This window comes from Anser brachyrhynchus (genome assembly GCF_964034855.1).
Source record: "Anser brachyrhynchus genome assembly, chromosome: 17".
In the NCBI taxonomy this organism is placed as follows: Eukaryota; Metazoa; Chordata; class Aves; order Anseriformes; family Anatidae; genus Anser; species Anser brachyrhynchus.
The window spans coordinates 5,552,295-5,566,846 of NC_137710.1; the positions used below are offsets into that span (position 1 = coordinate 5,552,295).

The 14,552-nt window shown below is 41.2% G+C and overlaps 1 protein-coding gene across 1 annotated transcript; it reads left to right on the forward strand.

Annotated features, from left to right (window-relative positions):
- Positions 1-8,639: 8,639 nt before the first annotated feature.
- FZD10 (frizzled class receptor 10) lies at positions 8,640-12,903 on the forward strand. Its single transcript, XM_080559669.1, has one exon. It carries the CDS (start codon positions 10,037-10,039, stop codon positions 11,792-11,794), a length of 1,758 nt encoding a protein of 585 aa, XP_080415795.1. The 5' UTR covers positions 8,640-10,036; the 3' UTR covers positions 11,795-12,903.
- The last annotated feature ends 1,649 nt before the right edge of the window (positions 12,904-14,552 follow it).

Genomic DNA, 14,552 nt, shown 5'->3' on the forward strand with positions numbered 1-14,552 from the left:
GCTTTGTGTGTCTTATTCTGTACCGTGCTGGCAGTTTGTAGATTTGAACCAGATTTATTCTCAGTCTAATGTTTTAACACTTCTCTAAAATTCCTGCTTTGACACGAGAAATATAGCCTTGACAAGTTATGTGTGATGAGTTGGGTTGGGTTTAAGGATAAGAGAAGACATTGGATTTCGAGGATGAACTGCGGCTTACACTGTGAGTAGATGTTGGGCTCAAATATCCAACACACCCTCCATTCCAAAACACAGCCTAACCAGGTCTCTTTTGTCCTGCAATCTACCATCGTAACCTAGAGATTCTGCCAGCCGACTACAATTTGTTTTTAGTATCGTAGGATAAGATTGTACTGCAAACACATCAGCTGTGTCTCTTGTTCAGGACCAAATTTTATATGTGACCTTGTGAAATTTGACTTCTGCCTTAACTCTGGATTGGTCCCTCTTCTACCTCTTGTTTGTAAGATATGTAAAGCATCTCTCTCTCTTTTTTTTTTTTTTTTTTTTTTTTGGTGTGTGTGTGTGATCTGGAATTAATAAATAGCGTTCCAAACAATGGTATTTAGATTTCTCACTTTTCAGGCTTGCTTCAGAGAATATTTTCAGAACTATTGACATCACACCTTTAAAATTAAAATGCCAGATGGAGAATGTCCAAGGGCAACATACAGCAGTGATTAAACCTTTATCATCCGTCCATGGTACCTAGGAATATAAGAATGTAGAGTGGTTATGCAAGTCAGGCCAAAATTCGATCTAGCACAATATCCGGTCTCTGACAGTGCCCTCTAGCAGATGCCCAGGCAAGAATGTAAGAATGAGGAAACCACAAAGTTGTTATAGAATTGCTACTTCCCCAATATATTATGTTATATATTGGGGACTATCATATACCTATTTTACACCTATGGGAAACTTTGTACTACTAGGTTTTAGTTCAATTCTATCACAGAAGCTTGTCTGCATCAAAAAAGTTAGATTTCTTTTGGCCCAGACTGCCTGAAACTCCTGCTAACACTAGAGAAATTTGTGTAGATTTATTGTCTCTTGTTTTCACTAATTCTTTTGCGTGCTTAGCCAAAATAGCTGAATTTTGTTCTATATTCTGAAGGCTATCACAGTGTTTGCAAGGCAAGAGTAAGCAGTAGTAAATTAGGAGACTCGTTTGGTACACACCTATGCTCACTTATGCAGCAAGCACATGAATTTGCTGTGTGGCTGCAAGACCTGGAGAAATCTTTGGTTGCCTGTCCAAAGCTGTTCCCTAACATTGCCATGCAGTGACTTTCCAAAGCACACTCTGCTTCTTTGTCCTGTTTGCTTCCCAAGAAGTACACATGAGGCAGCACACCATTAGCTGTCCAGCACTAAATTAATATGCCATATCCAGGGTATATCCTCTATTTTGGTATTTTCAACACATTGTTTCAAGAAGGAGACAAGAGAGGGAATTTGATGTGTGCCACGTGTGCCTTTCAGACCTGGCTTGGAGCGTTATCCAGTGAATGACAGGTGTTGGTAAACATCAGAGAAATAAAAGGATTACCCTTATGTAGCAGAGGGAGCAGGGTTTGATTTGAAATGGCAGAACTGTGTTTCTTTCTGTGACATCCTTTCAGTTTCTGATGCTGTGTACATATTTTGTGTCACATTTTGCCCTTTATATAGGTATCAAAGCACTTATCTACAGTACCTCACGAGGACTTTTAAAACATTAATTAACACTTGTAAAATCACCAAGAGACATGGGTGTCTATCACAGTCAATTTTAAAAGGCTCTTATAAAGAGAATTGAACTTGTGACATTAAGGCATCTGATGCTGGGATTCTGTTTTCTACACACTAAGAAGGCTGATATATCAGGCTATGTTTATATTACAGCAGTCTATATCATGAGAGAAGGTATACTGTAGGTTTCCAAACTTTATTTTCCAGATTTTTTTCAATATTGTTAGAGTAAAAACTTTCGGAAGAGATAATGTGATAAATCAAAGAAAACCAGTCTGGTATTAGGAAGGTAAACGTCTCTTGCCTGTCTTCTGAAAAAAAACCTTTATTCAGAACTTCAGAAAAGGGTGTTACTGTGGCTGCCACCACCTTTACTGTGAAGTGCGGTACAATATAACATGTAGTGCTATAAAGGAATTCTGTTGGATAAAAGGGCCTGAGAGATCTTTACCATTTACTTAATGAACATGTAAGAATCCTGGTATCCTCTGTGGCGGGCAGAGGAGCTGGCCTGGGCCTCTCTGGCTCACCTACTGAAGTGTCAAAGACAAGGACAAAAGGGAGGACATGTCAGAAAGCTACTGCATTTCATCTGTTGTATGGTCTCAGGAGCTGAATTCGGGCCAGAATGGTCCCTGCATTAAGTTATGAATCACCTTCCAACTCTCTTCCAATATTCTTTTGTTCCTCTGAGGTTTACTTCTATTAATTTGATATCTAAGTAGATAGGAAAAAAAAAATAGGTCAAGAACTGCTAAAGGTTGGAATTGATACTATTATGAAATCATGCAAATAAAAATGACTTTAAGACCATGTATTATCTATATTGCTAAAACAAGTTTCCTCCTATGTTAGTTTTCAGTAAGAGAAAGTTTAGAGATTTCTAATGAATTTGAAAAATTGTTCTCTTTGTGATTTTATGTGACAAACCCATAGGCATTAACTGAGGGACTGTGAAAGTATTAAGTAGTCTTCCAAACTGAAAAATACCATATAGATAATAGCAGAATAATGAATATTTTGGAAGATATAGGATAAAGAGAAGTGAATTTTCTATTGCATGCCAACTCTCTGCTACTGTACAGTTGATGAAAGACAATGCCATCTTCTTATGGAACAGGGATATTTCAAAAGGCAGGTAAGAGAATTAAACACTCGAGCTGTCACTGATTTTCAATGAGGGAGATTTTTCAAGTTTTGTAGGTCAAAGCTTCTAGGTATATTTTTAAACTATTATATTAAGTCCAAGGAGTATAGAAGTCTGAAAATAAGCTGATTTTCAGATTTTTTTTGTTTGGATAGGTGCATCATCTTCGTTACTTCTTCAATCTGGTCTGTTACAGAAGTACCACAAATATCTAATCCTATTTATTGCCTTCTGTATACACAAGTTGGGTGACCTTTACAAAAACGTGAACATCATTTTGATGTAGAAAGTGTTGTAAAGGTACCAGAATTAAGTTACTGATAAAAGATTAAACAGGTATAACAGGAAGTGAATGATGCGCCATCTTTGGACTTTGTGCCATCTTTGAAGCTCATAAATCATAGTGTTGAGGGCAAAAACAACGCTTCCTGTCAAAGCGTGAGAGATTTCCATCTCATGTTTGCTTACCCTGGCTGCTCTCTGATAAACCTCATTCCCTTTCTAATTGCATATTCTAATTCTTTACTTCTGGCCTGCCCCCAGCCTGTTCTGAATATTATAGGCTTGGTACAGAAGCTGGGATGTGACTACTTCAACAGTTATAGACAACTGGAAATTATCTTTTGCATCAGTGCCCACAGGCCATTTCTTCCACCACCAAAACAGCACGAAGAAGTATTAATGGAAGAGAGACTAAGCCTCCCAAACTCTCAATCCTCAGACCTGTCCGAAATAGCTATAACACCTAGCCACCTCTTTTTTTTTTTTTTTGGTTTATTTTGTTTCTCTTAAAGAGAGATTTCAAGCCTGAAAAGTAAAAGTCAGTCCTAGAATGTTCCCAAGAAAGCCTAATACTTCCCATCAAGTTTTCACATGAGCAAAGTAGAGTACCTCTCTCATAAATGGGCTTTTGTATATTTCTCTGGAAGCTCATGAATGAGAGATATTTATTAGCGAAATAGACCTTGCTGTCTTCTACTGTTGCAGTAATAAAAGTATTTATTACCAACATATTACTTCTGAAAGTCCCTGCTGAGACCAGAGGTGCCAAAATGCTAATGACATTGCTTAGGCAATTAAAAGATACTGTATTAATGAGAAGACTGAATTGAATAGGTATTCAGGTGATCAGATGCATGGCCAGCAGGAAGATTACAGTATTGCAAAAGTTTAGTAGCAGAGAAGGGAGATTTCCATAATACTATTGGCTAGGTGTAAATGTCCTTGGTGGACCAAGGAAAGTCAGACACAACATCTTTCATCAGCTGCAAACTCAGGTAAAATAGGGTAGCATGCATATGTCAGAAATATTGCCGTATACTTCAGACTGCTTTCATCTACCCAGTCATCTTTTTCCATAATCTAGGTGCTAATTTAGAAAGGCACTGAAACTACAACTGGGAGCCGCAGGCACTGAGAGTATCTTTCAGGATCTTCCAGAAGAAAAATAAAGTTCTTCTTCCAGTTCTCTGCAAGCTAGATGCTGCAAGTCTAGCTTGCAGTGGAAGTTGATTGTAAAGATACTTCCATGATGCCTTACAAAGCAGCACGAGGAGCAAAGATTTTTCAGTAGCATGGTGCTTTGTTTTTTTAAACCAGAGAAGATTAAGGGAACTGAGATTATCACTTTTCTCCTTTTGCACCATCTAGGTGTTACACAGGTACTGTAGGTTATGTAAAATAGTGCCCAGAAGTGGGAGGTTTAGGTTCACATGCCGGGAATTCCTGATGCAAGGCTGTGAGTGTAGACCCTTGAAATCCAAGAGACGGCCAGCTTGGGATCTTACTGCTCCTGTCTGCTTGCACTGGTATTTGTGAGGAGGTGCGCACTCATACCTGAAAGCAGAATGAGGGAGTCGTAAAAAAGATCATTTTTATCTTGAAAAGTAAGTGAGGAGAACTTTTAGAGGAAACATAAGGGAGGAAGTGACTAGAACAGAAAAAACTAATCCCCGCTATCACGTGTAGTTTTCACTGTATGTATGCCTTTACGAGTCTAGATCTGGCTCCAAGATATTATGCAAACAGTGCATGCAAAAGGAATGATGAATGAAGTTTATTGAATAGTGCATATAAGAGAAGAAAATCTGTGTACGTTTTCTTTTTTACTAGGCCTTTCCTTGTTTTTGTCTCTATAGAACTTGCTGCTGTGGCCTGTGCTTTAAAAAGATACTATCACTGCAATATTAGAGCATAAACAAAAAGGATATTCTACCTTCCTATAATTTTAGAATTACTGGGCTTATTTCTGACTAACAATCTTTTTTTATTCTGTTTTTGCTTTCATTCTGTTTGTTGGTTTTGTTCCTAAGGGGAGAAAAATACTGTATCTTTAAATTAGGAGTAGCTGAATAATGAATCTTGGGCAGTGAAAAGGCTAATGTGCTGTGGAAGAGAAGGAGTTTAATCTAATTTACTTGGAGGGTGTCTGTCTGTGGTGTTGTTTTCTGGACTGTGGGAATAGAGGAGGGAAGCTGCCCCAGTGAATGGTTCCGCCTGAGCCAGAATCAGTGGGGAGTCCCTTAGATGCCACTGATCCGAAGCCAGGCCATGAAAAGGGGATTAAAGAAATGTTCTGATTTGCAATTCACACTAATGCACCCCGTCGAACCTTTGGTAATATTTCAAACCACATTTCAAGGGAAGTGCCCTTAAAATAGCCAGCTAAATTGTATTAGAGCAATACTATACAACCCACTCATCCATTTATGATTTGTTTTTGTTTTTAATTCTTTTAACTGTTGGTGGTGGTGGCTTTTTAAGGTAATTAAAACTTTTGTGCATTGTGAATATTCACACTTGCATGGGAATATTTCTTAGTGTGCTTGTCCTATTAGGCAGACATGTTTATTTAAACACTGGAGAAAAACTGCTACAAAGATTCTGGAGCTAGGAAAAAATGAGCCAATTGGATTAAAAAGTAAATATTTTCTGCATGCCATTTAATTTTATGAATATCTAGTGGAGATTCAGAAAGAAAGGCTGGCTTATAAAATTGATAAAATTCTTATCAGCTTTCATTTTTTTGTTTGGTCTTTCTTTTACAGTCACTACCTACTGTATGGCTAACTTTTTAAAAAACGTGTTATACATCTCATTTTGGTAACAAATTCTATCAGGTGCAAGAAGCTAAAAAGTGTCGGAATGAATCAATACAAAATATGGAAGAGGATAGGATTATTGAGTAGGACTAACATTAAACTGCTCTCTTTTTGTGTAATGAACAGATGGCTGAAAATACTGCATCTGAAATACAGGGAGAGCTACAGACTTTTTACACATAAAATTGTCGATATCAGTTCATGTTCTGTCATAACGCACTTGTTATGTAATAGATCATTTAGACTATTTCCCTAAAATTCCTAAATGTATTAATTAACTCTTTAGCTCCCCAAGTCTATCATTTCATTTCTCTCCACTGCTGAAGTGTCAGAACATTTTATCTCAAAGGGATTATTTGGGTTTTCTTTAATCCCATTTCAGAAAACCCTGCCTAGCACTGCAATTTCCATTGACTCTAACATGTATAGAGTAGATGCAACTTTGATTTTCACCATTACCCATATCAAAGTATTTTATTACACTGTCACTGCAATAGATTACACAGCATTAAACTTTGCCATTCCGTGGATGGGGGAGGGTGGGCTTCTTTCTTGTCTTGTTTATGCTTTGCTATACCTACAAAATATTTAGTTATGGTTTAAATTTTGACATGCCTTATTAAATATTTAGGTTTTTTAATCTTTTGCTTACGGGACAGAACACGAGCTGGACTTTTAGATATAGATGATTCCTCTGCACATTTTGGGGAGGTGGGGAGATGGATAGCTAGAGGGAGAAATGTATCTTTCCTGCGAGTTGGCACATTATTTGAAATCATGTTTAATTATAAAGTTTCATTAAAAATCTTTTGCTTAAAGTTTTAGAAGCCTAATAAGATTTCCATTAATTTAAACATATCACTATTCCCACAACGGCCCAAATGCTTTCTTTTTCCTCTTTCATCCATGGTTAAATATGTAAATAAAATGTCTAAAGTCATTCTTCAAAGAAGACAAAAGAAAAAAGAGCTGAGGGAAAAGACAGCCATAAAATTCCTCCCAATTCTCCATAACATTTGCCAGAGGGGGGCCAACTCCTAGCCAGGGCCTAGCAGCAGGGGTGCCTGGCTGCTCCATAGAATCACACATCTCAAATCCCACACACAGGAGAAAAAAATAAAATAAAATATCTTTTCAGCTGGAGCCATCAAAAGGCTCTTTTCATTTATTAGTTACAGAGGTATCTTCCAGTTGCTGATTTCTCAGCACTCTCATTTTTCTATAATAATGTTCTATTTGTTAGTTTCACTGACTCAAGCTCGTTGAATGGAATATACTCCTAGATAGCTCTTTAAAAATATAGAAAGTGAAATAAATGATCTAAAGCAGGATGTATGGGCTAAAATAATGGCTGGAAAAACAAGGCTGAATTAAATTGTCACATAAAAGATCAATTAAGAGAGACACAATTACAAAGGTTTGGCTGTGTTTTTTTTAATTTTTTTTCTTTTTCTCATTTTAATTTGTATTTCCTTTTTTGCCACTTAGGAGAAAAAGGTTGCTATCAGTAAGACAGAACAAACACGCCATGTTTTATTTTGTGTATTTTTCTAGATTATTTTAATGTGAATGGTGATATAAAATGCTTTTCAAAAATACTTGTTGAAAATAAGAAAAACAACCTCCCAAACAATCAAGCCGAACAAAACAAATATATAATATGTTCATCTGAAGCGTTTTTTAAGTTTTAGTTTTTAAAGGTGGCTGTCCCTTGTAAAAGCTTTCCCCACGCTTCCCTACTACCCCCAGCTGAGCGCTGCAGAAGAGGAATCAGGATGCATACAAATACTAAGAAAACAGGCTTAGATTATTGAAGAATGGAAATGCCCCAACACACTCGCTCTCACACACATACATGCACACAGACACACTAAAATAAATAAAGCTTTTTTTTGCACATAACGCTGCCTGCATTTGTAACATCCCCTGAGGAATCTAAAAGTGTCCAGGAAAGGTCAGCCCCTAAGACCAATGCTTTATAAGTGTGATCTCCTCGATCCGCTGAAAAGCCACAAAAAGCAGTACTGTGTTAAAACATGTTTATGGTGGCTTTTACTTCTAAGCAAAAACTAGCTGCATCTTCAGGGTTTTCAAAGACAAACATCAGCCCTGGTTTGTTGTCCTTGCTTGGATCCATTTCACCCTTATCACAATTGAGGAAGCCAACAGTTTCCTTTCTAGAGACTGGTGGGGTATTAACTCTGACCCTGCGGGATTTGGTAGTTTCCAGGAGAATCCGTGTTCATTTCGATAAGAAGCAGGCACTAATGGAGGGGAGCCCGGTTTGTGGGGGCAAGCATGAATGAAGAGAAAGATTTTCCTTCTTCGTTAATATGTTTGCTAAAATTAAGTTCAAAGTAAATTAATAATAGTAATAAAGTAGAGCTAATTATCTAACTTCTGATCACAGTGCTCCTTTCAGTGTGTAGAATTGTGAATTTTAGTTTGGCTGGGGATTTAACTTCCTCCTTCTAGCTCTGCTGGACCAATAAGCAGCGTAAATCTCAAAGCTTAACTTAAAAAGTAAGCACAACTCACTTTAAAATGATCTCCGTCTCCAAAATCTGTAGGTATCATTTCTACAGAGGATGAAGTCACTTTCCCAAGGGTATATCTCTAGTCCTCTTAGGGTTTCTTATGTAAGGAAAAAAAAAAAAAAAAGGAGAAAAAAAAAAAAAGCTACTTTTCGAGAGATGCCATACCGTGATTAAAACCATAATCAGGTACTTTTTCAGCAATCCCGCCTGTCCTGTTCAGTTAGGAATTCGAGACAAAGCACGACATTTGAAAACAGCTGAGATTCCAGGCTGAAAGCAACCGTATTTTATGACCCTGGCAGCGGAGAGTTTATAGCACTCGCCATAAAACGCATCCTCCTCCCCACATCCTCCCTGCTAAAGCATCGCCCTCCCTCCAATAAAGGCAGCCGGGGAGGCACCACCTTCAGCCCTCTCGTTAGGAGACACGGAGGCTGCGGCGCTGCTCTCCTGGCTCCCCTCCTACCTGGGCGAGGGAGGTTAGGCTGACGCCTTCTAGAGACAAATCTTGTTAAACTTTCAAGGGAGGGCACCGGGAGGGAAAGGAGAAAGGCAAGAGAGAGAAAGGCAGGAGGAGAGAGAGAAACAAATGGGGCTTTTTCTAATCTGTGCTGATCAAGGAGAACCTGTAGGGGTCCTTAAGGAGGTTTCAAGGCGTTCCGAGTGATTGGAAAGTAATCACCGTGTCAGCTTCACCTTTCTCATGCAAAGTGGATGTCGTATGCGAGGCGGACCCTGCGCAGGTTTTGATTTTTTTTTATTCTACTTCATCCTCGGCCTCAGCCGCCCCCTGAGCAGCCGGGCCGCTCCAGCCGGGCCGTCGCCGCCGATGCGGGGGGAGCGGAGCGGAGCGGGGCGCCCCCAGGCAGGCGCGGAGCCGGCCCCTCGCAGAGCCAGCCCCGGGGGCGGCGGGGGGGCGCCGGGCACCTTTTTGAGCCCCCCCTCTTCGACGGTTTAGAGATTTCCTCCTCCTTTACTCCACGCTCGGACAAGCCCATCCCCACCTCTCGGCGAGAAAGTGCGGAGCTAGGAGAGGCAAAGCCCCGAGGGACGCGCCCGGGACAGGGGCGCTGTGCGGCGCTGAGCGCTCGGACCAGGACGAGGAGGAGGAGGAAGGGCGGTGGCAAAACGGACCGCAAAAGTGGAAGCCCGGAGACAAGAAAGTTGCCGGGCTCCCCGCAGTAAGTTTGGCGCAGCTGAGGACTGGGGGCGCTGCTCCCCGTGCCGCCCGCTCGCGGCGTTCCCCGGCCGCCCCCCTGCGCTGCCGCCGGGGCTGGGGTCGGGGTCGGGGTCGGGGCCGGGGCCGGGCGGTGCTCGCTGCCCCCGGCCCGGGCTATGCTGAGCTCCCCGCCGCCCTGCCCCGCCGCCCGGCTCCCTCCCGAAGGCCGGGGGTCGTCCCGGGCCGGGCAGCAGTCGAGGGGCCGCTGAAGTGGCTGCCGCCCCCTCTGCCCCCTCGCCCGGCCGCCCCAGCGCCAGGCGCCCCCCGGAGGGAGCCGCGCTCCGGCCGCCCCAGCGGCAGCATGGGGCCGGGGGCCCGGAGCTTGGTGCGGGCCGTGCTGGTGCTGTGCTGCCTGAGCGGCTCCTGCGCTGGGATAAGCTCCATCGACATCGACCGGCCCGGCGACGGGAGGTGCCAGCCCATAGAAATCCCCATGTGCAAGGATATAGGGTACAACATGACGAGGATGCCGAACCTGATGGGACACGAGAACCAGAGAGAAGCTGCCATCCAGCTGCACGAGTTTGCCCCCTTGGTGGAGTACGGCTGCCACAGCCATCTGAAGTTTTTCCTCTGCTCTCTCTATGCCCCGATGTGCACGGAGCAAGTTTCTACACCGATCCCAGCCTGCAGGGTCATGTGCGAGCAGGCGAGGCTGAAATGCTCTCCCATTATGGAGCAGTTCAATTTTAAGTGGCCGGACTCCTTAGACTGCAGCAAACTGCCCAACAAGAATGACCCCAATTACCTGTGCATGGAAGCCCCCAACAACGGGTCGGACGAGCCACCCAGAGGATCCAGCATGCTGCCGCCCATGTTCCGGCCACAGCGGCCCAGCGGGGGCCACGACCTGCAGCAGCACAAGGACAGCCTGAGCAGAACCTCCTGTGAAAACCCTGGCAAGTTCCACCATGTGGAAAAGAGTGCTTCTTGCGCACCGCTCTGCACCCCAGGGGTTGATGTTTACTGGAGCAGGGATGACAAGCAGTTTGCTGTCATTTGGATTGCCATCTGGTCCATTCTGTGCTTCTTCTCCAGTGCTTTTACTGTACTCACGTTTCTGATAGATCCGCAGCGTTTCAAGTACCCTGAGAGGCCCATTATCTTCCTGTCTATGTGCTACTGTGTCTACTCGGTGGGGTACATTATTCGCCTCTTTTCGGGTGCTGAAAGCATCGCCTGTGATAGGGACAGCGGCCAGCTCTATGTCATCCAGGAAGGACTGGAGAGCACTGGCTGCACCATTGTGTTCCTCGTTCTGTATTACTTTGGTATGGCAAGCTCCTTGTGGTGGGTAATCTTGACTTTAACTTGGTTTCTGGCAGCTGGGAAAAAATGGGGACACGAAGCAATTGAAGCAAACAGTAGCTACTTTCATTTGGCGGCCTGGGCCATACCGGCTGTGAAGACCATAATGATCCTGGTTATGAGAAGGGTGGCTGGAGATGAGCTGACAGGGTTGTGCTATGTTGGAAGCATGGATGTGAATGCCTTGACTGGGTTTGTACTCATTCCTTTGGCTTGTTATCTAATCATTGGCACTTCTTTTATTCTTTCTGGGTTTGTGGCCCTTTTTCATATCAGGAGGGTGATGAAAACAGGTGGAGAAAATACTGACAAGTTGGAGAAGCTGATGGTCAGGATTGGTGTCTTCTCAGTCTTGTATACAGTGCCTGCAACTTGCGTGATAGCTTGCTATTTTTATGAAAGACTTAATATGGATTATTGGAAAATTGTGGCAACTCAACAGAAATGCAAGATGAACAATCAGACTAAAAACTTGGACTGCACGATGAATAATTCTATTCCAGCAGTAGAAATTTTCATGGTCAAAATTTTTATGTTGTTAGTTGTGGGCATTACTAGTGGTATGTGGATCTGGACTTCCAAGACTCTTCAGTCCTGGCAAAATGTTTGTAGTCGAAGATTAAAGAAGAGAAGTAGGAGAAAACCTGCAAGTGTTATTACAAGTAGCGGAATCTACAAAAAACCTCAACATCCACAGAAAACTCACCTTGCAAAATATGAATCAACGTTACAACCACCCACTTGTGTGTGAATAGTTTTTAGACAAGACTATATCTCACCTTACAGACTTACAAATGTCCACAGTAGCAGCCAGAAATTAAAAAAATAAATGGTGCTTTTTTTTTTTTTGTCAGAGGACAGTTTAATATCTCAAGGCAAAAAATGTGTCATGCTGAATTCAGGACCTGGTGAAATACTGAAGGTAAATGTACTTATGGAAAGGTTTTCAGTGAAAGAAATATTGTGAATTAAAGCAGGCTCTTCTGTTATTAATTGTAGTTAAGTACTTCATCCATCTCTCAGATGTTTAAAAGAAAAAAAACCCAACAACAAGACAAACAAACAAAACGCCTAGTTTAACTTTTTTGTGTAGCTGAGCTGGATTTCCTACAGGTTTCTGAGTAACAAGGTATAGCGAAGTCTTATGGAGCAAAGATTTTCTTTGAAAAATGCCGAAGTGCGCATTGTCCCCTAAGGTCCCCGAGAGGCCTATCGTCAGAAAGCAGGCGATCTCTGAAAGCAACTTCCGTGCTAACTTTGAGAGAGGGAGAGAGAGAGAAATCCTTTACAACTCATCTCAGCTTAGTGGGTTTGCAGTGCCTAAAAATAGGTTCAATCTATAATGCTCACCAATATTCTTTCACTAAAAGAGAAACTTCCTGCACCAGACACAAACTTTATGAATAAGAATAATGTGCAATACATTTTTTTTCTTACCATGACATGAAAAGAGAAACAAGTATTTTGCTGTACATAAAGACAACAAAAGAAATCTCTTAACAAAAGAACTAAGAGGTCTAGTCCTCAGAAACCCTTTAGTGTTACATTTTGTGGCTTTTTAATGGAAATCAAGCCAATGTTATACACGTTTGGACTGATTTGTGCAAAAAAAAAAAGGGGATGGGGGGGAGGTCAATTCAAAGAGACCCAAAGGGCTTATTGACTCTTTCTATTGTTAAACAAATTCTCACTATGAATAGATCAAGAAGCACTAGATTCTGCAAAGGGAAGCTTTGTATAGAGTGATGCTCTTTACTGTGCTGGGGGTGCACAGTTTTGGCTGTATATATTTGTAATATACAATTATTTTTCATGCACCACTATTTTATTAAAAATAAAATATGTTCTTTAGTTTGATAATTTTGTGTGTTCTAAACTTTCTCTGATGTGCTTTGTGGTTAATAAACTTGTTTCTTCAATTATTTGATAAAAGCACACTTTGAATACAATAGTTGTTATTACACTTGGCTGCAAGTATAAGCAGATAGAACAATAATTTGCTCAAAAGAACTTGCGAGTTGAAATTAAATAAATGGGTTTTGAAGTTGCATTTTCTGTGAACCTCTGCAATTGAGAAACTGAATGGGAAGAAGCTTTAGTGATGTAAAAAAGCTGCAGTCGTGTAGGGTAATACCATGTTTACAAAGCACTGAGATTACAACAATGATCCTTGGTTAACACCCCTTTCAAATTTGCATAGGGTATGTTCAGCATGTTAAAGATATCTGGCTCACTTCTGCACAGTTTGAATACACTTCAGTCTCTACTCTTCAGGGAGTTTTTTCCCTTCTAACATTACCGAATGTATCGCTATTATTTGGGAAAAGGCTTAGGGAAAGATCAGAGGAAAGAAGACGGGAAATCTAAATACGGAATTTAAATACTTCTTTAGGAAAAGTATCTGATTAAAATTGTAAATACGTTTTCAAAAAGTTTTTAGTGGAGCGTGATTTTTGTGAACCTGAAGTTTTCCATGCTGTTAACTAACAGGCTGTGTGATCACCTGGGGAGATAGTAATGTAACCTCACTTTCTCACACAGGCTGTTCTGGAAAACCCTTTATCGGGAACTTCATCACAGAGAGAGGTCTTAATGGACTTTGGTAGAGGGTGGATCCCTGCGATGGTCACATTGCAGTGGTTAGGAAAGTTACAAAAAAAGGACTTTTTTAGTGGCCTGGTTTTTCAAGGATATGTGCGGAGCTGCATATATATATATATATATATATATTTTTTTTTTCTTCTTCCCTGTAGTCTTTTAAAGTGTTTCTAGTAATGACTAGGAACTCGAATGACAAAAATGATCTTGCAGGTATTATTAATCAACTTTATGTCTAAAATGCGCACATGTGAAGCAGTTTTCAATATCAAATTTATCTGGGGGAGGTGGGGGGGATATTTTTCTGTCTTTGTGCATACATGCCACTGTTTGATTCACAACCTGGTGGATGCCCTGGAAGTTAATCCTGACACAGCACACCCTCCTGGAGCCAAAGCAGGACATTGCACTTCACAAATTCACTTCTGAAGCTACTGAATTAATACTTTTGCATCTGTGTGTGTTCTAGTTAAAATCAATTGCATTAGATCCCAAGAAATACAATGTTTTCAAATAATCTGTGTATTGCAAATTACTATAGGAGTCCTTAAATATGTGTTTTGTTATTATACATGTCACCTTGTCAGTAATGTGTGCAGCTCGCCAGTAATGTGCCTTCACACAAATTTCATCCGACGTAAAGGTTAGTGCTTGTTTTACTGGTGACAGATTTGTTTAGAGAATGTTTCACCATGAAATATGTTGCCCTCTGAAATCAGCATCTCACTGTTTTGCTAACTACAGAAAGTTACTTGCTTTCATTGTTGATCATGTATTTTTGCAGTCTGTTACTAGGATTCTGGAAGAGAAAACAAAAAATGAAGAAAGATGTTCAGCAATGGCTGGACTCCTGCTGCCATTCTAAGCTTTATCAAATGTCAGCTTAGGCCCTTCATTGTCACCAGAGCAGA